This window comes from Mesocricetus auratus, unplaced genomic scaffold (assembly GCF_017639785.1).
Source record: "Mesocricetus auratus isolate SY011 unplaced genomic scaffold, BCM_Maur_2.0 Super-Scaffold_100707, whole genome shotgun sequence".
In the NCBI taxonomy this organism is placed as follows: Eukaryota; Metazoa; Chordata; class Mammalia; order Rodentia; family Cricetidae; genus Mesocricetus; species Mesocricetus auratus.
Window position 1 is genome coordinate 10,773,936 of NW_024429269.1, and position 21,639 is coordinate 10,795,574.

Sequence of the window (21,639 nt, forward strand, 5' to 3'; positions counted from 1 at the left end):
CAGACGGTCCCTGGCCGCTTACATGAGAAGAAGCAGACATGCGCAGACGGTCCCTGGCCTCTTACATGAGAAGCAGACATGCGCAGACGGTCCCTGGCCGCTTACATGAGAAGCAGACATGCGCAGACGGTCCCTGGCCTCTTCCATGGAGCCACCACTCAAACTGTACAACATGTGGTTCTGATTTGAGATGCATTCTTGATTTAATTATTTTTGTACGTCTATCAATATGCTGCTAAACCCTGACCCCCAAATTCTGTTTGAAAAAAAAAACACATTTTTTTTACCTCAAGTAATTTAAATATATTTAAGTTCACTTAATTTTAGTTAATTCTGTAAAAATAAAATTCTGAAAACCCTGGGCATGCCTGTGGCCTCACTCAGTACATGGGAAGCTGAAGCAGGAGTATGGCTGGGAGTTTCAAGGTAAACCTGGGCCACCATAGCAAGTGTGTCCCCAAACACCTACAGTAATAGCTATCATGTGCTTGAGGAGAAATGTGTCCTAGGCGGTGTGGAGGCTGACTCCATGGCTGTGTACATAATTCCTACACCATGGAAGAGGCATCTCAAGGTGACACCTTGCAGTGATAGTGACAGGGTGAGACCCAAGGCTGGATAACTGTACTGGCGCACACTGGGAACTGGCTATGGAAACAGCAGGAATGACCGTTCCTGTGACTACATCACACTCAGAGTAGAGCCATGTTCTTCTGGGGGGCGGGGCGGGGTGCTGCAGAGGGACAGACTCTGCAGTGAAACCTGGGAGTAGTTTCAGCAGTTTGGCAGCCTTCTAGAGGACTCTGACTCCAGAGCTTCTTGGGGAAGGAGAGGTGATCTAGTCTGATACATAAATACAAAACCCAAACAACAAACCAGAGCTGTCAGAGGTGAGCCCTGTAGACAGTTATGCTACACAATCAGTAATCCTGACACATCTGAGTCGTGTTCTTCCAGATAAGGCTTTCAAAGCTGGCTGGTGCCCCTATATTTTTTGTTTGTTTTGTTTTGAGACAGGGTCTCTCTACATAGCCCTGACTATCCCAGAACTCAATCTGTAGAGCAGGCTGGCCTCAAACTCACAGAGATCCGTCTGCCTCTGCCTCCTGAGTGCTGGGACTAAAGGCATGTGCCACCATGCCTGGCTCCGGCATTTGTTTTTAACATACTGTGCTTGCTTACGGCAGGCTTTATGTGGGTCCCTACTGAAAGTCTTTCTGACCCATCTGATCCTTGGATGTATGGAGGTTGAGTACCGCCATGCTGCAAAGACTGCCAGGAACCACAGGTTCGCCATGGAGGTGGAGAAGGGGCTCTTTCTCTCTAGAAACCCCTAAACAGGGATAATGGGGGTGGGTGGTAGAGCACCTGAGGGCAGGTGTGCTGCCACAGTGGGCTTGAGGGTGTCCTTGGGCAGGAGCGAGGGGCTCCCAAATCAAGACAGAAGAAGGCAGCTACAGCCTGTTTATTCTGACACTGGGTGATGCTGACAGAGGTGCTCACGTCCGACAGCAGGATGCAGTGAGGACATCAGGACTGCCTTGCTTGAGGTGTCAGAAAATAAGGAACAAAAAGGCCAATGCTAGGAGAAGCCACAGCACCCAGAGAAGGTCCTGGGTAGCCCTTTAAACTGGTGCCAAGCAAACCAAGCGACATGAGGCCCCGCTTGGTAAGTGCCACCAGGGCCAAGTTTCTCCTTGGAACAGTTTTTTATGAGCATAAAGCTCACTTGTGTGTTAGCAGTATTTGTTTTGGCCTGAAATGGACTGGATGGGAGAAAGCAAAATTGATTAAAACTGGAATGGAGCAGCGGCAGGCAGGGGCTGGGGCAGCTTCCTCTGACACACAGGCGTCCCTTCTCTCACTCAGCCCTGGCTGTGGAAGAATTAAGGCCAGTTTGCAAGGGCCACTGGGGGGCTGGGCAGTTTTCCAGCAGACTTTCCAGACCACCTCCCCAGCACTCCCTCGGGCTGCAGCATCCTTCACAGACCTGGGGTCTTTAAGGCAGGCTTTCAGAGTAGAAACCCAGGAGACTCAGGCTTCCAAATGAACAGGCTAGTCTTTGCTCTGAAAGCTGAGTGTAGGGTGGTTAGCATTAGGAACAGACTAGTCTCTACTCTGAAACTTGGGTTTTCAGAGGTGTTGTCCTCAGAGTTACTACAATTTTTTCTTCTTATTCTATATCTTTTAGTTTTTTGTTGTGTTTTGTTTTTTGAGGTAGGGTCTCATTCTATAGCTCAGGCAGACCTGGAACCCACTATTTAGCTCAGGCTGGCTTCAGATTTGTGGTGGTGATCCTTTTGTGTCAGCCTCCCAAGTTCTGGCCTTACAGGTGGGAGCCATCTCACCCATTTTGACTACTTTCCTAAAGGTTAGCTATGAAAGGGATACTCAATTTTAAAAGAGCCCAAGTCACATACCTTCCCTTTTCTACGATCAAGCAGTATTAGTTGGTTTGGGGAGCCTTCTTTTTTTTTTTTTTTTTTTTTTTTTGGTTTTACAAGACAGAGTTTCTCTGTATTGTTTTGGAGGCTGTCCGCCCAGCCCAGCCTCGAACTCACAGAGATCCCCCTGCCTCTGCCTCCCGAGCGCTGGGATTAAAGGCGTGCGACACCACTGCCCGGCTTGGGGAGCCTTCTAAGTATCATTTTTGGAGGGGAGACAGGGATGGCAGGGTCTTGGTTTGAAGCCTCCACTGGTCTAAAACCCCAGATCCTCTTCCTCCTCCCAGGGCTGAGATTACAGGTGGGTACCACCTGGCCTGGCTCAGGAGTTTCTTTTAATGGGTGCACCATGCTTGCTGCCCAATACTTGGCTAACACCAGTTTTTGATACAGATCCTCAATCCCTCACCTACAGTTCAAAAGTTCACAAGCAGTGAAGGCCAGGGTTCCAGGTGGTCATACTTGAACTTCTTGGATATGATGCATGATTAGAAGCCTTACTCTCTTTAGTGGGACTATTCATATGTGACACTGGATTGAGAACACAATGATTTCACATGGCTTTCAGGAGACGTGGTTAATGCTCCACACTAACTTCTGGGTTCACAACCTGCTCAGCTCAGAACTTCTGGACAGGGGCTATGGGCTTTATAGCTGCCTCCAGCTAATGAAGGATTGGTGCCTGGGTCTTTCAGACTCAAGATTCAGCTCAGTTTAACCGAAGGTCGAGTGGATTCTATGAAGTAGGAGTTGGGGAGGTTCTGGGAGATAGGGACAGTAAGAAGACAGTGTGTCCATAAAGACCATGTGATGCAGAGGGAGGACCACTGCTCTTCGACACAGCCTCTGATGCTCCTACCATTTCTCACACTGTGTGTCAGGCCAGGAGGTGGAGGTTTATCTAGTGGCTTGGGTCTTGAGGAACCAAGCTGTCTGGCTAGAACTATATGCCACCAATAACTACAACTGCTTAAACATAGTTAGCAAAACTGAGCTCTGAATTCACGATAGAATCTTTGTCTCAACTGCAGTTTTCTATCCACAGGAAAATCAGAAAACTCACGTGCTTTTCTACACAAGCAACCCTGGCAGTGGCATCGATCGAAGCCTGTGTCTTTCTAACTAGATGTCAACTGCCTCGTCTACAGGGACCACATCCTATTAATCTCTACTAGTTACCGCCATACCCCTGGATTAGAACACGACAAGGCCACACTGTTGGTCTGCTAGGCAGAGCAGAGCATTATGTATGGGACAGTGCTGAGTGTAGGAATAAAATAATGTAGGAAAATCAAATCTTTTTTTTTTTTTTTTGAGACAGGGTTTTTCTGTGTAGCTTTTGGAGCCTGTCCTGGAACTTGCTCTGTAGATCAGGCTGGTCTCGAACTCACAGAGATCTGCCTGCCTCTGCCTCCCAAGTGCTGGGATTAAAGGTGTGTACCACCACCTGGCCCCAGAAAATCAAATCTTAATTTAGCATTAAAAAAAATTAGCTTCTTTAAAGCTATCACATTTTTACTGTTACTACCACTACCTGACAGAAGCTTAGAAAAAAGAATAGAAAATGCACCATAATGCTTTATTAACAAATGATGCCACAAGGAGCCAAAATCAAGGAATTTAAAAAAATGTCAAGAACTTCAAAAGCGTGTGAAGTATTTATGGCTGGCTCACAAGCAGAAGTATGCTGTCAAGATTAAGACAGGACATGACACATCTTGTTAGCCTGGTACTGCTGCTGAGGTCAGACTAGATCTGGGCTGTCAGCATCCATGAGACTACACTACTACTCATGCTAAGTTCTTTAAACGGGAATTTTGATATCTTAACAGTAAAACCTCATTCATATTCCTATCTATGCTATTCCCCAACTTGAACTTGATTAATTAACAGGCATGCAATTTAAGAACTAAAATATGAAAAAAAAGAACTAAAATATGGTAACATTTACAAACACCCATATACCTATCGGAACAACCACTTGCCAGGTTAAATGATGGAGGCTTTACCGTGTACATAAATAAACAGACAAAGAACATAAAACATGTACAGGAGCCTTCTGGATGATTCCAGTGTTTCTAGAACCTGTTGAATGCGGTGTTCAAGAGCACAGAAGACACTCACCACTGCCAGCGCTCCCCTCTCGTTTGCTGCGAGAGCCTCCGCCACTGTCTCTGCCTGATTTTATGCGCTAAAGCAATAAGAAAAGTAGAGAAGAATAAGTGACATTCCTTCAGAACCACAAACAACCAAGAGTAAATTTAAAACTAGCATTACCACATAGCCCTCAGGACTAACTCATTACCACCCAAGAGCTGATTCAATGGAAAAAATGACAGAATCTTGTTTCTTTTCCATACAGGGTTTCATTGTGTAGCCTTGGCTGTCCTGGAACTCCCTCTATAGACCAGGCTGGCCTCAAACTCAATCTGCCTGCCTCTGCAGAGACTAAAGACTTGTGCCATCACTCCTGGATGGACAGAATCCTTTTGAAAGTGAAGTCTGAACTCCCAGGATCTACAGAGGACACAAATAGCATCTTTACTCAACAAAAACCTTTGCACAGCCAAGCAATTAAAAAATCAAACAGCATGTTCGTGATGAGAAGGCTCAGGACTCAAATATATTAATAGTTTGAGAAAAAAAGTGGAAGAGGAGAAAAACATGTACCGAAGGCCATTTTCTACTCTATCCCTAATCAGTAACAGTTGACCCAGTCTATTTGAGGGTTCAAAAAAGAGGCATCCTGGCTAAAATCTCACACATACTTAAGGTTTGGCCAACAGTTACTTTTTGGATCCTCAGAAGCATTTAAATAGGCACCTCCAGGCTGTGATGGTGCCCTGTGTGAGCAAGCGTGTGTGTGTGTCTAAGTGTGTGTGTGTGTGTCTAAGTGTGTGTGTGAGTGTGTGAGTGTGTGTCTAAGTGTGTGTGAGTGTGTGTATGTGTGTCTAAGAGTGTGTGTGTCTAAGAGTGTGTGTGAGTGTGTATGTGTGTGTGTCTAAGTGTGTGTGTGTGTATGTGTGTGTGTCTAAGTGTGTGTGTGGTACAGCCAGAAGTCGATGCTGAATGTCATTGTAGTTGCTCTTTACCTTAGTGTTTGAGACAGGGTCTCTAACCCTGGAAGTCAGGGATCTGGCTACACTGGTTAGTTGGCAAGCTCCAGGATCTCCTTGTCTCTGCCCTTCCATGCTGGGATTACAGACGAGTGCCACGCTCAGCCTTTTATATGAGTACTGGGTATCAAACCCAGGTCCTCAGGCCTGCATGGAGAGCTGTGATATTCTTTAAATTTCTTTCCATAATAGATGGCTCTTTTGTGTTTTGCCTAAGTGTCAAACTTTTAATTTAAAGCTGTTTTTTAATTAAGCACTTTATTTCATATTCATACATGCACATAGTGTGCATGTATTATCGAAGAAAATGTAATAATCGTGAATATGTAAGTACTGAGTGTTGGAGCTCCCGATTTCTTTTCTTTTCTTTTTTTTTTTTTTTTTTCGAGACAGGGTTTCTCTGTGGCTTTGGAGGCTGTCCTGGAACTAGCTCTTGTAAACCAGGCTGGTCTCGAACTCACAGAGATCCGCCTGCCTCTGCCTCCCGAGTGCTGGGATTAAAGGCGTGTGCCACCAACGCCCGGCTGGAGCTCCCAATTTCATAAAATAAACACCAAAAGGTCAGGTATGTCCTGAAAGAATAATAACTGACTTCAGCACTCCATTCTCTTAAGAGTTTTAGCTTGGATGCAAGCTAAAAATCAATAAGCTACAAAGTTCAACTAAAATATAGATGAAACAGATGGAACATATCTACAGAATATTCCATCCAATGGATATGGGATACACATTTTTCTTAGCAGCCCATGGAACGGCCTCTAAAATAGGTTACATTCTAGGCTAAAAAGCAAGTCTTAACAGCCACAAACAAATAAAATAATGCCTCATGTCTTATCAGTTAACAGTCAAATAAGACGAGAAGTCAACAGCAGGAAGAAACATAAAATACACAAAGAGCTGAATACTGAACAACACACTTTGGGTGATCAGCAGGTTGTTGAAGAAATCAGGAGAAATTTAAAAATTCCTAGAGTCAAATGAAATCACTCTTCATCAGAACCTTTGGAATACACCTAAGGCAGTTGTTCTAGAGGAAAGCTTATGGCTTTATGAAACATTAAAGGACAGTGGGACAGCTCTGGAAGTGCTTGCCCTGCAAGTCTTGTGACCTGAACTGGAGCCCCAGAACCTACTCTAAAGGTGGGAGAAGAGAACCAATTCTACAGTGTTGTCCCCCGACTTCCACGTGTGCACCATTGCATGTAACACGTCAATCATGCACACACTCACTCTTTGGTTTTGTTTTGTTTTTCTGAGACAGGGTTGTCCTGTAACTCTCTTTATAGACCAGGCTGGCCTTGAACTCGGAGATCTGCCTGCCTCTGCCTCCTGAGTGCTGGGATTAAAGGTGCATGCCACCACTGCCCGACAATAATACTTTTTTAATTAGAGAAAGCTGAAATAAATAACCTAGTGATGCACCTCATGGTCTTAGAAAAACAAGACTGAGATAAATCCCAAAACAGCAGATGGCAACAAATAACACAGTGGAATGGAGACTGAGAGAACAATACATAGAATTCAACCAAACACAAAGACTGAAAATCCCTAGCTAATTTAACCAAAACGAAGAGAGAAAGCCTCGCATTAATAACATCAGAGATAAAAAAAGTGAGGCTATTACAGAGCTCAGTGAAATACAGAGGTTGCTACAGAATACACTGAAAACCTACATTCCAAAAGACTAGAAAATTTAGAATAGATAAATTCCTAGACACACACAACTTACTAGAATTAAATCAAGGAGATAGAAATAACTTAAACAATCTATAACTAGCAATGATATTGAAAATGCAATAAAGAGTCTAACAACAATGCCTAGGACTGGATGGATTCGTTGCCAAAGTCTACCACACATTCAAAGAAGAGCTAACACCAGTGTTCCTCAAATTATTCTATGAAACAGAAGGAGAAAGAACACTTCCAAACTCATTCAACAAATCTAGTATTACCCTAGTACTCAAACTGGGTAAGGACAGAATAAAAGAACACTATGAAACAATTTCACTGATGAACATAGACATAAAAATTATCAATAAAATATTTGCAAACTGAACTCAAGAACACATTAAAAAAGATGATTCCATTACAAGGATGCAGAACAATTCAACAGATACAAATTAATAAAGCTTGATACAGTACATAAGCATACATGAGTACACAAATCACGATTACTTCCACACATGCAGAAAGGGGCTTTGATAATGTTCAACATCTCTTCATGATAACAGCCTTGAAGACCCGAGGAATAGAACTAAAGATCCTAAGCAGACAAAGCCAATCCTACACAGAGCAATGCTGTATGTATCGCAATATCCAATTTCAGAACCACCCTATCAAATGTGCAGACAGCTCCCGCTCAGGTGGCCTTAGGTGGAAACAGGACACTTAGGAAGGTGTGATCTTCTACAACCACCAAATTATTTTATCCACTATGCTGTCCCTGCCCTCAGCTACAATCTTCTATCCCCCTGTTTGATCCCTCTTTTCCTAACAACCATTTAAATCTCTGTCCATCTAGACTCCTGGTTCACCTTGGTCAGCTCTTGTCTGACTCATCTTTCTGGCTCACTCACCAAGAGAAACATAAGCCCTGGCTGCTTTTGTGACTCACCTCTTTCCCAGGACACTGGGAAATGGCCAAGCACACAGATGGACACCACAGGGCACCAAAGGTATACTCAGCATCTCATTCCATGCTCATAAAGCTCTGTTCTCTCTCCTCTTCACCTGTGGCAATTAAGGTTCTGCCTGCTGCATGGACTACAGTTAGGAGCATCCCACTAGGCCTCTAAGTCTTCCTCCAGCTCTTCTACTCCAAGATGCCCTGTGTCCCTGGTGGCTTCCCCCCTTGTCTCTGCTGGCTCGAGGTTTTCTCTAACATCCTGTGTGCCGAATGGTATCTATCTTTACTTCTGGCTCAACATCCGTGTGCACTCAAATCCAACAAATAATGGCCACATGGCTCCGTGGGTAAAGCATTTGCTGTGCAACCCTGATCACTGAGTTCTACCCCTGAACACACAGTGGAAGCAACGAGCCAACTCTTGAAAGTTGTCCTCTGACCTTCAAACACACTCTGTGACGCATGCAAACTCATATTCTCCCTCTATCTCTTTGTAGCTCGCCTTCTCTCCTCTCACATACACATCAAATTTACAAAATGATATTAATACAAAAACTCCAACAACAAATCTCACCAGAAGGGACTCTAATGGATCAACCACTATTAACAACCATGACAGAGATTTGTACAGGTGTCACTGAAATTTGAAGAATAGGAACCATGAAGCCTTAGTCAGCTGTTCCCTTCTGACACCATGTACATGGGAAAGTCTGACCAACAGTATCCCAGGCGTCAACATTCTTCCTCAGCAGATGCAGAGGAAAGCCCCCAGGGACAGAGCCATGCCAACAGCAATCCCACCAGGCCATGGGCCCGATTCTTGCATGCCCTCCAGGGACTCCAGTGCTAGCTGGGAGTTGGTCTTGCCCTGTCTGTGTGCAGTGAGAGGTAAAACAACTTAGGCAGAGCCAAGAAAAAAAATTTAAAGAACTCGGGAGGGCTGCACTACAGAGCTACAGAGCTACCTAACAGCTTCTGCTAGGCTAGGCAGAGGCTGACTACACAAACGTGGTCGTCAGCAGGGTGAGTGGGTAGAGCTGAGGCACCTCTGAGATGAGAAAAATCAAGGTCAAGTGGGTAGTTTATTAAGATAATGATGGGATGGATCTAGAACTTGTACAGTTAGAGCTTGAGAGAGATTGGAGAAGCCTTCTGGAGAAAGAGTGTGAATTGTGAAAATCAAATAGGTACAAAAATATAATTTATGTATGAAGAGTCAGGGCAAATGGGTGTCTGCAGCTAAGCTCTGTGGCTCCACAGTGACAGTCTGGCCATGGTAGCCTGCGCAGCAACCCATAGACTGACATATCTGATCCATAGCCCACCTCATTTCCATTCAAGGACCAAGTCCATTTCAGGAATACAATAGCAGTTTGTTAAAGAGCCTTGTGTTGATGTTTTTGCCACACAGGAGATGCAGGTTTTGTTAATAAAATTCAGAGTCACACTCATTTCAAATGGGGTCTGAGGATAGACACAAAAGGAGGAATTGGTAACAATGACAATGACAGTTCTCAGTTCCTCAGTGCTTAACTGAGAAACAGCCATATAATGGAATAAAGAACAAAACCCAACAGCAATAGGTATTGGCTGCCATTGCCAGTTGCCTGTGTTTTTGGAGAAGTGGAGGTTAAAAGTTGTAAGGTAGTGTTTTTGTAAAAGTCACTCCCTTTAAGAATATATGTATGCCTTTACCCCAGAGCTTGGAAGGCAGAGACAGGTGGATCTGAGTTCAAGACCAGCCTAGTCTACCGAGTGAATTTCAGGACAGCCAGAGCTACACAGAGACACCCTGTGTTGAAAAACCAACTAAAGAAAAAAGTCAAAAGAGAAATATATGTTTTATGCATTTTGTATACATTTGCGAAAATGCCTGGAAACATAACATGTTGATCGACTGATCAATCTCCACAAGTGGCATGAGTGATTTCACCTTTTTCGTCTCACATTTCATTTGAATAAAAAGTTATTTAGATTGGTTCACAGTGATACATGACTTCAGTGTCAGCAGTTGGAACTCAGAGGCAGGAGGACAATGAGTTTGAGATCAGCTTAGGAAACTTCTGAAACCAAAATAATCTACAAAAGGAACCTGCCAGAATTTCCCCCATGGTACTGACACTGAACATAGGGCTATGTATATACATGGAAGTGCTCAAAACTGCGTTACATGTCTACCTCTTTTCATTATTCGATACACAGTCTTTTTGAGTTGCTCAGGTTGGCCACAAATTTGCCATCTTCCTGCCTCAGATCTTAATTTTTAAAAGAATATTTATTGTTTGAATAATAGGAAAAAGAGATAGTACTCTTATTTTGAATTCCCACTTAGTACGGGTTGGGGCGGGGAAGAGGAAAGGGAGTGAGAGATCGTGCTAGAGCCAATGACCCGGAACAAGTTCTGTAGCTGCTGTGGGTCTATGTTTTCTCATCCAAGAAACGTCAATAATGACCCTTCTCCAGCACCACAACGTCAGTGAAGTCGGCTGAATTAGTTAACAAGATTGAGTGCTTCAGACAGTGCCTGCCTCTAAGATGCATTCAATAAACATAAGCTGTTGTAGAGCCAGGCGGTGGTAGCGCACGCCTTTAATCCCAGCACTCGGGAGGCAGAGGCAGGTGGATCTCTATGAGTTCGAGGCCGGGCTGGACCGACAGCCTCCAAAAGGTTTCGTAAAAACCAAAAAAAAAAAAAAAAAAACCAAAAAAAAAACGAAAAACAAAACAAAAAAAGCTGTTGTATTCAGCTGCAGTGCTGGGGACGAGACCCAGGCTGTCCTACATACTCAGCCAGCACTTCAGCTCAGAGCTACACCCCCAGTCCCCATGGCTGTAATTAATGTCTAGCAAAGTTGATGTACTAAAGTTAATTAAAGGGAAAGCTGCTACTAGAAACATGGAGAAGACTGTTAGGGTCACTCAAGAGCAGGCCACCCGAGCTCTTTGCTGTGGTTCTCCTTGTTGCCAACCCCGGAGTTAGCAGAAGGAAGATGAGCAGCTTGTCCATCCTCCTTTTCTTTCTGAGCACAGGGTTTGTTGGTTCTGGATTCTCCAGCAGACCTGGGTAAAAGCTGGGTGTGATAAAAGCAGTCTTGATCTCAGTCACATGGTCACTGCACAGAATGTCTCTGCAGGAAGAGCTCACAGATAAAATGATAGGGGCCAAGAACTACAGTGAAAAACAAACAAAACAAACAAAACCCTGAAAATCTGACGGGTCATAGAAAATTGTCAAAGACACCTGAGTACCAATGTGGAAATGTTTCAATAAATTGAAATATATCTATGTGGAAAAATTTTAATTACATAGGAAAAAACCTAAGGATTGATTCTAAATAAGAAACATACAGATAACAAGCTTCAAGTTCAATATGAGAAGAGAACATTTGCAATTCAGAAGTTTGTTATATTTTCTTCTGTAACTAAGAAGGCCTTTTTCCTTACAGAAGCCAGGAGACAGAGACCTGTCCTATAGGCTCACAATCTAAGAACAACAGCTGCAAAGGGACCGGCACCAATCATCTGAGAAGCTGACGTTCTCACGTGTCAGCTCTTTCTCTTTCAACCCTGCTTATTCTAAGACCTTTCTCTGACATTGCTCCTCCCCACTCCACGTTGATAACCCAAACTTAAGTGAGAGAACACCAAGAAAATGTTTCTTTGATGTATGATGCAAGGAGAAATACAGAATAACAAAGAAAACATATACATATATTTTTTTGGTATTTTTGAGACAAGGTTTCTCTATATAACAGCTCTGGCTGTCCTAGAACTAGCTCTGAAGATAAGGCTGACCTAGAACTCACGGAGATCAGCCTGCCTTCCAAGTGCTGGGAATAAAGGCATGCGCCAAAAACAATGCTCTTATGCAATTAGAATCATGGGTGGAGGAGAGAAAAGAAAAATAGCCAGGGAGCACAGACTCTGTGGATGTCAAAGGTTTTGTGGAAACTGAAGAGGTATTAAGTGTTCTTTTGATATTTAATGGATACAGACTTAGACTTTAAATATAGAGAGACTGAGGTATGTCAATGGCAGCGTATGAACTATTAAGGAAAAGCTGTAATGACAGAAGATGTCTAAGTGACAGTGGGCTTCACAGGTTACACGAGGTCAGTGATCAATTATTTGAAGAGGCCCTGAATAGGCACAGAGCTGTTAATGTGGGTGATAAGAGACAAACATGGAAGTTTGAGTGAGCCATTCAGGAATAAGAATTAACTGCAGATAAAACCTAATTTATTTGTTAAAAAGATTTCTCTAATCCCTTAGGGTCCCTGACAAATGCTTTGTTCCTATGATGTTTAACTCTTCTTCCTGATGCAAAGTTTACACGATCAATTGTATCCTTCCAATGACAAAAAGACTTACCGAATATTGGTCTAATCCCCTTCAGACACATCTTTAGAAGAAACCATTCTTTTTCACCATAAAAAGGTAGCTTTATGTTTTTCAAAGTACAGTAAATATGAAAATAGTCTCAGGTTTGTGCAAGGAACAAGTAAGAGCTACTTAATAAAGATGTAAACATTTTGATGCAGAGGAATGAAAAGACTGAGCATCAACTGGAAAAGGGTAGTTTCAATGATGTTACACTAGTCACTTAAATTCAGCAAAGTTCTTTAGTCCAGAGATGTCAGCTGGATTTTAAGGAGGGACCTGCTACTATAGAGACTGCAATAAGGCAAAGAAGACAAGAGAAGATACAAGGGCTAAGGGAGACAGAGGCAGGTGGATCTCTGTGAGTTCGAGGCCAGCCTGGTCTACAGAGGGAGTTCTAGGACAGCTTCCAAAGCAATACAGAGAAACCCGGTCTCGAAAAACAAAACAACAACAAAACAAAACAAAAGTGACTCTCATAGAAATGAGGAGTGAATGACAACTACATTGACTCAACCCAGTTCAGTAAGACAGGATTAAATTAGTGGTGAACTGAAAATATTGTAAGAAAAGCTAAGAGGCTACTCTTGAGAGCTGAGAAGGAACTCTTCTTGGAAGTTTAGGAAGCCAGGAACCAGGGCCGGAGGCTGCAAGAGCGACTGTATCTGTAGGAGCTTGGGCTCACTTGTAAGGACTCAGAACTGAGACACAAGCTTGTCTAGTACATGCACCCATGGCTCTACGTGAGGGGCCTCGGCAATGAATTCAATTCCAAAATGTGCTTCCTTTAAATACATCCTGTTTTGGTTCTTATTAAATGCGTAATTACAATTACAATCATTTGAATTTCTACCTAGAACAGTTTATGTGTCACAAGCTGTCCTGTCATACACTTGCCTAATTTCATTAGTGTTTGGGACAGTGCATGAATCGGTCATTACAGCATGTTTCAATGATGTAGTCTAGCTTGACAAATGAATACCAACTTGATATTTTATAGGACTTTTAAAGCAAAACTAGTTTGCTCATAATATTTTACATGAGATTAGATGGCATATTAGAGGCGAAGACAGTCAGCCACATCCTGCAAGCATGTGAGAATCAGACCCTCTCTACAGCCAGGGTAATTGCATAAAAGGCACTTGCCACTCCATTACTCCTCACTTAGAATTTTGTTTCTAGATGGACATGGTGGCACACACCTTTAATTCCAGTGCGAGGGACGCAGAGGCAGGAGGATCTCTGTGAGTTTGAGGCCAGCCTGGTCTACAGAGTGAGCTCCAGGACAGCCAGGGCTACATAATAAGATCCTGTCTCAAAACAACAAAAAAACAAGAAGAGTTTTAATTTTAATATATCAATATTAGCTTCAAGAACATATTTTTCTTGGTAAAAGGCAAATATTCAACACTCACTACAACCTAAATGTTCTAGGCTGAAATGCAAGAGAGAAGTCAAAGAGCTAACAGGCATTCTCTCTGCTGCAGCAATGAGCTAACAATGGCATTCTATCTGCTGCAGCAATGAGCTAACAATGGCATTCTATCTGCTGCAGCAATGAGCTAACAATGGCATTCTCTCTGCTGCAGCAATGAGCTAACAATGGCATTCTATCTGCTGCAGCAATGAGCTAACAATGGCATTCTCTGTACCATACTCTGCCACACAGAGAGACGGCTCAGGAACAAAGTACTGATGCCACAAGGGACAGGCTTTCATGGGACACAGTTCTCACCAATAAAAATCAAGGTTCCAAATGAATCCCTGTTACTTCGTCTTCTGGAAAATGGCAATCACTTATATATTTGTAGCTCTCCACTAAGGACTCCATAGAAGCCACCTGAATTTCTTCCTTAGAAGCTGCCCTACTCAGATCAGATTTCAATCCTAGACTGGAATTTTGGTGATGTTTCCTATTATAGTAGAGCAGAAAAAGCAGTTCAACCCTGCCTCTTCTTCCCTGCCATGCTAGGAACTGAGCCCAGGACCTGTGCATGCTATTATGAGATACAGGCCTGCTATTCAACTCTGCTTTAAATACTGCTTTTCATTTTATCATTATTTTCTAGGTGAAACAATTATCATCTAATAGTAAAAATGCATTGATTTCACACATGTACACATCATTCTCAGATTTTAGTATGCCAAGCAAAGTTAGTTCTGTATTGATCCCTTTCTTGTTTGTAAAACTGGCATACACAGTGTAGGCATCATCACAGCATTCTGAACAGAATGGGTTTTAGTAGATTCTCCTTGTCATCAACTCTCCCACCTCCTGCCACCCTTGGTCCTCTCTTGTGCCCCATCCCATCTCTTTTCTCTTTTGTTTCACGTGTCTTATGTCTTACAGAGTTTGAGTTGCCTCACTTAACATTATGCTATACAGATCCATTCATTTCCCAGAAAATCTCATTTTGTTGCTGTGGAGTAAAATTCCAGATCTGCTCTGATGCAAGTTCCTAGCCCTGTGCATTTCAGTTACAGCAGGCTGACATTTTGAAAATTAATGGACAGCAATTTTCGGCCCATATGAGATACCTGTTCCCTCATTTCTTTAATTTTTTCCAACCTCTTGAGTTTTGTGGCATATTCTTGAACTTCTTTCAATCCAATATCTGTGCAGAGACGAACCAAGAAACGCAAACCTAAATTAAAAAACAAAAACATAACAAAACAAAAAATATTTAGGAAAGGAAAGATGCACAGAGCAGTTCAATCCAACAAAGCAAGGCTGACCTTTTGGCAGAGGCTGCATGTTGACAGCACTTTGTTTTCTCTTGTAACATATCTGTAGCCAGGAGTTTAAAGTAGCACACCTTTGATCCCAGCACATGGGAGGCAGAGGCCAGCCTGGTCTACAGAGAGTCCAGGACGGTCAGAGTTACATAGTGAGGGCTTGTCTCACTTCTATACCCCAAACCAAGCCCATGGCACCTTGCAGTCTCTAGACCGGGACAAATGACTTCGTTGTGGGTGACCTTCCCTGTCCTCATGCCACCAGACCACAGAAAGCACAGCAACACAAGGAAGTCACTGGATGAGAACTCAGAGCAGCAATATTTGTGACTGCACCAATGAGAGATGCACAAACATGAAGATTCCTAAGGGCGACTTGGCTACAAAATGTAGCATGTACAGAGAAGGATGAGGGCGAGGAGGAATAGGAATAGGAGGAGTATATTACCAGGAAATGGTCTTTTTACTGTTGGCAAATTCATTCTTTTAACCAGTCTTATTCACATTAGAAAAACATATGCTTTATAGTTGGGCTTGAAGCCAACATCAAACATGTGTAATTACAAGAGAGGATGGATGTGTATACTCTGAGTTGACACCCAGGTGAGGAACTAGAATAGTCCTACACTCTGCCTATGTGCTTTTCCCATCCACCCCACACTTCCATTCCTGGAATTTCTGTGTGTATGGTCATCACGTCATGAATAGAACAGTAATACAATCCTTTCATTACTTACATACATTTCACCCAACATATTTAGTTGGGCTTACACAAATGATTTATTTATTTAGAGACAAGGTCTCATTTTTTCAAGGCTGGCCTCAAGCTTGCTAGGTAGCTGAGAATGACCCTGAGCCTCTGATCTTTTGGCTTTACCTCCACAGAGCTGAGATTTCAGGCATTAGCCACCAAGCCTGCTTTATTGTTACGTATAATAGAGTTTATTTCTGGATTTAAGATTGTATAGATAAAATTAGCAAAATTAAATAAGGTATGATGATTTATATCTGTAATCCCAGAATCGAAAGGCTGAAGCAGGAGGATCAACACAGTTCCAGGCCAACCTAGACTAAGAGTGAGACACCCATCTCAAAAGAACAAAGTTTTAAGACACAAAGTGTGAAAAACAAAACAAAAATAACAAAAAACAAAAGTGATTTTCTTTCTAACTAATGAGAATGAAATTAGTTAGTAAGTCTTCTACCATTTGTTGGCTCAATTACTTTGTGATACTTTACTGTCATTTCAAAATAACTTGTTTCTACCAATATAATAGCAATGCAAATTATGGTAGAGTATTTATACATTATGTAAAGGTACAAAGAAAAAAATGAAAGTTACTCATTTCTCCTCTACCCCCAGACAATGCTAAACATTTTGTATATTTCTTTGCCCTCTTTGGTCAGTTATCAAGAGAATAAGCAAAAGCTAAGTTAAAAAAACTAGTGTTGGAGGGATAGGCAGAGGAACCAAGAGAGAGAGTATAGGGAGAGACAACTGCAGTAGGGGGCTTTCTAGGGAGTCATATAGAAACTCAGTGCAGTGGAAACTTCCTGGAACCTACGAGGGTGATCCTAGAGAGGACTCCTGGTAATGGAGGATACAGAGTCTGAACTGGCCTCTTCTGTAACCAGGCTAGGCTCTCAGTGGTGGGACCGCATCACCAACTCAGCCACAAAACCTTTGACAGACATCTGTCCTGCCTGCAAGATGGTGCTGGGGCAATGGTGGCTCAGAGCTGTGGGCGTGGCCAGCCAGTGACTGGTCTAACTTGAGTCCCACACCATGAGAGGGATCCCATGCCTGACACTGCCTGGATGGCCAGGAACCAGAATCTGGATGGCCCAGAGACCTAGGGTAGATTGGCCAAAAAGGAAAAAAAAAAAAAAAGCCAATGAAATGATTCCTAATGATACTCGCTATACTTACATATCGGTGGCCAGCCCAGCTGCCATTAGAGAGGATTCCTCAGGCAGCTGACAGGAGCGGATGTGGAGACCCACAGCCAAACATTACATGGAGCTCAGGGAACCCCAATGAAGAGGAGGAGGAAGGACTGAAGGAGCCAGAGGGGTAGAGGACACCAGGAGAACATGGCCCACAGAATAAACTAAGCAGGGTTTATAGGGGCTCACAAAGACCGAAGCGACAACCACGGAGGAGCCTGCAGAGGTCTGCACCAGGCCCTCTGCATACATGCTGAGGTTGTTTAGCTTGGGACTTTTGTTGGACTCCTAACAGTGGGAGTGGGGGTGTCTCTGACTCTTTTTGCCTGTTCTTGGGACATTTTTCCTCCTACTAGGGGAGGTCTCGTCCAGTCTTGATATAACAGTTTGTGCCTGGTCTTATTGTGTCTAGTGACACCGTGTTTGGTTGATGTCCCTGAGAGGCCTGCTCTTTTCTGAAATGGAGGAGCAATGGAACTGGGGGAAGGGGATGTGTGTGTGGGACTAGGAGGAGCGGAGGGAGGGGAGAATGTGGACAGGATGGATTGTATGAGAGAATAATAAACAAAAATTAAAAATAACCAACTAGACCAACTAGGGCTTTTTTGTTTTTGTTTTCCCAAGGCAGGGTATCATGCATGTGGCCCAGAGTGGCTTACAACTCATTATGTAGCTGGGGCTAGTCTATGGTTTCTAACCCTCTGTCTCCATTTCCCAGACAAGCAACACCATACCTACCTTCAGCAATGCTGGGGATCAAACTTAGCGCTCCTTGGTTGCTGGGTAAGTACTCTACCAACTAAGTTACATTTTTAACTCCTTAAAATAAGTTCCTAATACCTGAACAATATTTATGATGTGCTGAAATTATATTTATTTAATTGAAAAAGTAGTTCTAAAATGTACCTGTTTCCTTGGGATAAATTACAAGGCAGAAGACCCTACAAATTCAAACTTCCGTCACTCGGGAGCTTCTGATAGCTGTCTCAACTCCAGCTTCCATGCAGCTCGTACTGGCTTCCAGTGGCCCATCAGTTTCTGATGCACCATGTCCGTTCTGTTGGAATGGAGTGCTGCTCAGGCAGCAGCTGTGCTGGCACTACACTATTTCTGTCTACCAGAATCCAGGTTTGCATTCTCTCTCCTGCTCTCACGATGCTGCCCAGACTACAGGCACCTACCATCCCGCCAGGTTTAAACCACACTTCTTGACAGCCTTAGAGTAAGGAAGTACAGAGCATACTTCTCCCCTTACCACAACTACCATCAAAATTAGACTTTTATGATTGTTAACCAGATATTAAAAATTAATTTCTTTTCTTTTGAGACAAGTTTTCTCTGTGTAACAACTCTGGCTGTTCTGGAACTCACTGTATAGACCAGGCTGGCCTTGAACTCACAGAGATCCACTTGCTTCTGTCTCCTGAGTGCTGGGATTAATGGTGTGTGCCACCACTGCCTGGCTTAAATAAATTTCTATCTTCACTTATTGAACACAGAAAGAAATCCCATTTGGGTTCTAAAGTTTGAGTCAGCTTTCCAGTGCACTTCCAGATTAAGTTTTCAAGCCAGCCTTTGGCTGCTCCAAGAAATGAGATGCGCGTATTTGCTAGGTCCCACATTTCTAAGACAATAGCTCTGCTGAGTTTCACTGCACTGCCAGTGACGGCCTGGTCTGGCTTTCTTTGCAGATGAGTCAACGGGATCTTTTTCTGGAATGTTTTCTTCTACTTATCTTTGATTTCTGTGTTCATTAGCATTTTCTGGTTTATTTTTTGGCAACCTCTACAATCCTTAGATTGTTTCTCTTGCTTGTCCTTTTCTGACTCAACTGAACTTTAACTTGTACTTACCTTTACAATTATTATTATTGTTGTTATTATTGTGTGTGTGTTGGGTGGGAGTCAGTTTTCTCTTCCACTGTGTTGCAGGGTGGGGAGTGCTGAACTCAAGGCACCAGACTTAGGCCTTTACCCTTTGAGCCATCTCTTTAGCCCTCTCGTCTTTGTCAAATTCTTTCTTCTTTAACTTTGGTTTTCTCTGTAAAAACTTCCCAGTTTTCCAAACACTTGACTTTAATTCCACCAATGCTTCTAGTTTCCAAATGAGCCTTCCTGTGAGTACACTTATCAGCCACACCTCTTTTGTGTCATCCTATGCTCTTTTCACTTTGGTCTGTAAGTTTCTGTTTCTGAGACAGAAGGGGCCAAACATTTCTTCAAAACTTCTTCTGGTTTCTTTAACAATTTTTAACCCTTTCATTCAATTATCATTCAATAAATTAACAATGGCAGTTATTACTGATTACTAATATGCTATATTAGCAATATAATTATTAACTTATTTTTTATTTAAATTAGCAACAAGCTTGCTTCATCTGTCAATCCCAGCTCCCTCTCCTCCCCTGCTCCCTCACCCACCCACCCCCAGCCTCTCCCCTAATCCCCATTCCGTTCCCCAGGGAGGGTGAGGCCCTCCATAGGGATATCCAGAGTCTGTCATTTCATTCAGGGCAGGGCTTAGGGCCTTCCCCAAGAGTCCAGACTGAGAGAGCATCCCTCATTGTGGGACGGGCACCCAAAGTCCATTTGCATGCCAGGGATAAATACTGATCTACTGCCCAAGGCCCCATATTTTCTTCAGGCCTCCTCGCTGACAACCATTCAGGGGGTCTGGATCAGTCCCATGCTTGCCTCCCAGCCATCAGTCGGGGATGATTAAATTCTATAATTGTTTATATTCCCTTGGTAAATTGTACTTTCTATCACTTCAGGCTGGCTTTTTCTCCTTTTCCTGGGCTCACACCATGAGAGATTTATCCAGACTTTATATTTTCCAACAGAGAAGAGTGGCCTTCTCTCGGTCCTGCTCCTGCTCTACAAGCATGCTGTTCCTGCTTCTGCTGGTTGACTCGTAAGTTCTCTTCTATACGCAGGGGTCCAGTACTTTCCAGAATTAGTCCGTCCACTCTCTACAGCTGACTCCATCCCCAGAGGCTGTTTCTCATTGCTGTGCCTCCTGGCACACCTTCATTTTCTCCTTTCCTACTCTACCGGTGGTTCCTGCAGCCAACAGATGGCCGCCTGTCCCTCCCTAAGGAGAAGCTTCCCTAGACATCCTCGTGCCTACCTCATATTTCAACTGCTGCTCTTCTGCCTCTACTTCCCCAGTGACTCCAAAACCAGTGGCTTCTGCTTGGTAACTTGTACAATATTTTTTCCTTCAGTACTGCATATGAAATTATAGCATCTGGATTTCATGCAAACACTGCCACTGAATGACAGTCCCAACCCCAAGCCTCACAAGCCATCACACCTTCTTGAAGTCCATCTCCCTTGACTTCGGGGGCATTGTTTTTGTTTGCTCTCCAGACCTCCCTTCTCTATCCCATAACTTTCCTCTGTTTCACTTGAATGTCGCTGCTCTGCAGGTTCACTCTTGGGCCTATTAATTTGTGATCTGTCCTGGGATGTCTTAACCATTTATCAGCCTCAGCCAGGCTACATCTTAATAATTGAAAACTAGTTTCTCACTCCACATGCACATTTCTCCTGGGTGTTTACCACAGTCTCCTTTACATAGCACAGTGACTTTGTTAGAGGAGTTTGGATAGCTCAGCCACATCACAAGACCCAAGAACACTTGCCCCATGCTGACATCACCCCAACTCTTCCTCCTACCTTTCCTCTACATAAATACTTAAGTTACGCTTCTCATTCGCCTACTTTTACAATTACTCATTTTGACTGTTAAATGTTTTGTGTTTGAATATGTGCATGGTTATGTGTGTATGGGTGTACATGTATTTATTTATGTGTGTGTGTGTGGGTGTTAGAGGTGTTACACATATGCATGTATACACATTCACATGTGTATGTGTGTGCATGTATTTATGTGGGTGCCAGGTGTGATGTATGCATGTGTACATGGTCACGTGTGTATGGCTATGCATGTATTTATGTGAGTGCCCTCACCCTTATTTTTTGAGACAGGGTCTCTCAGTGGACCCAGAGCTTGTTGATTTGGCTAGACTGGCTGGCCAGCAAGCTCCAGAGATCCTCCTACATCTGTTGTACTAGCACTAGGGTTACAAGCTTGTGTCACCATGTTAGGCTTTTTGCATGGATGGTTGAGATCCAGACTCAGGTTCTTAAGTTTGTATGGAAAGCATTTTACTGAGTCACCTCCACGGCTCTGACTCTGTTAAATACGTTTTTAAAATTATTATTATTATTTTATGTGTATGGGTTGTTTTGCCTGCCATGTGTCTATATACCACAGGCATGACTGGTTCCCTGGGAGGCTAGGAGAGGGCATCTGATTCCTTGGATACAGGCAGTTGTGAGCCACCATATGGATGCTAAGAAGAGCAGCCACCCACTCCCTGCTC

General features: G+C 43.3%; 1 protein-coding gene across 4 annotated transcripts in view; it reads right to left on the bottom strand.

Annotated features, from left to right (window-relative positions):
* Positions 1 to 21,639, bottom strand: part of Ift88 (intraflagellar transport 88) — a 94,294-nt gene that overhangs the window by 11,659 nt on the left and 60,996 nt on the right. For all 4 annotated transcript variants that reach the window (XM_040740628.1, XM_040740629.1, XM_040740630.1 and 1 more), the window contains exons 23-24: positions 15,105 to 15,211; positions 4,569 to 4,635 (exon numbers count right to left, since the gene is read on the bottom strand). In XM_040740628.1, coding sequence (XP_040596562.1) covers positions 4,569 to 4,635; positions 15,105 to 15,211 — 174 coding nt within the window. The remainder of the gene's footprint in view (positions 1 to 4,568; positions 4,636 to 15,104; positions 15,212 to 21,639) is intronic.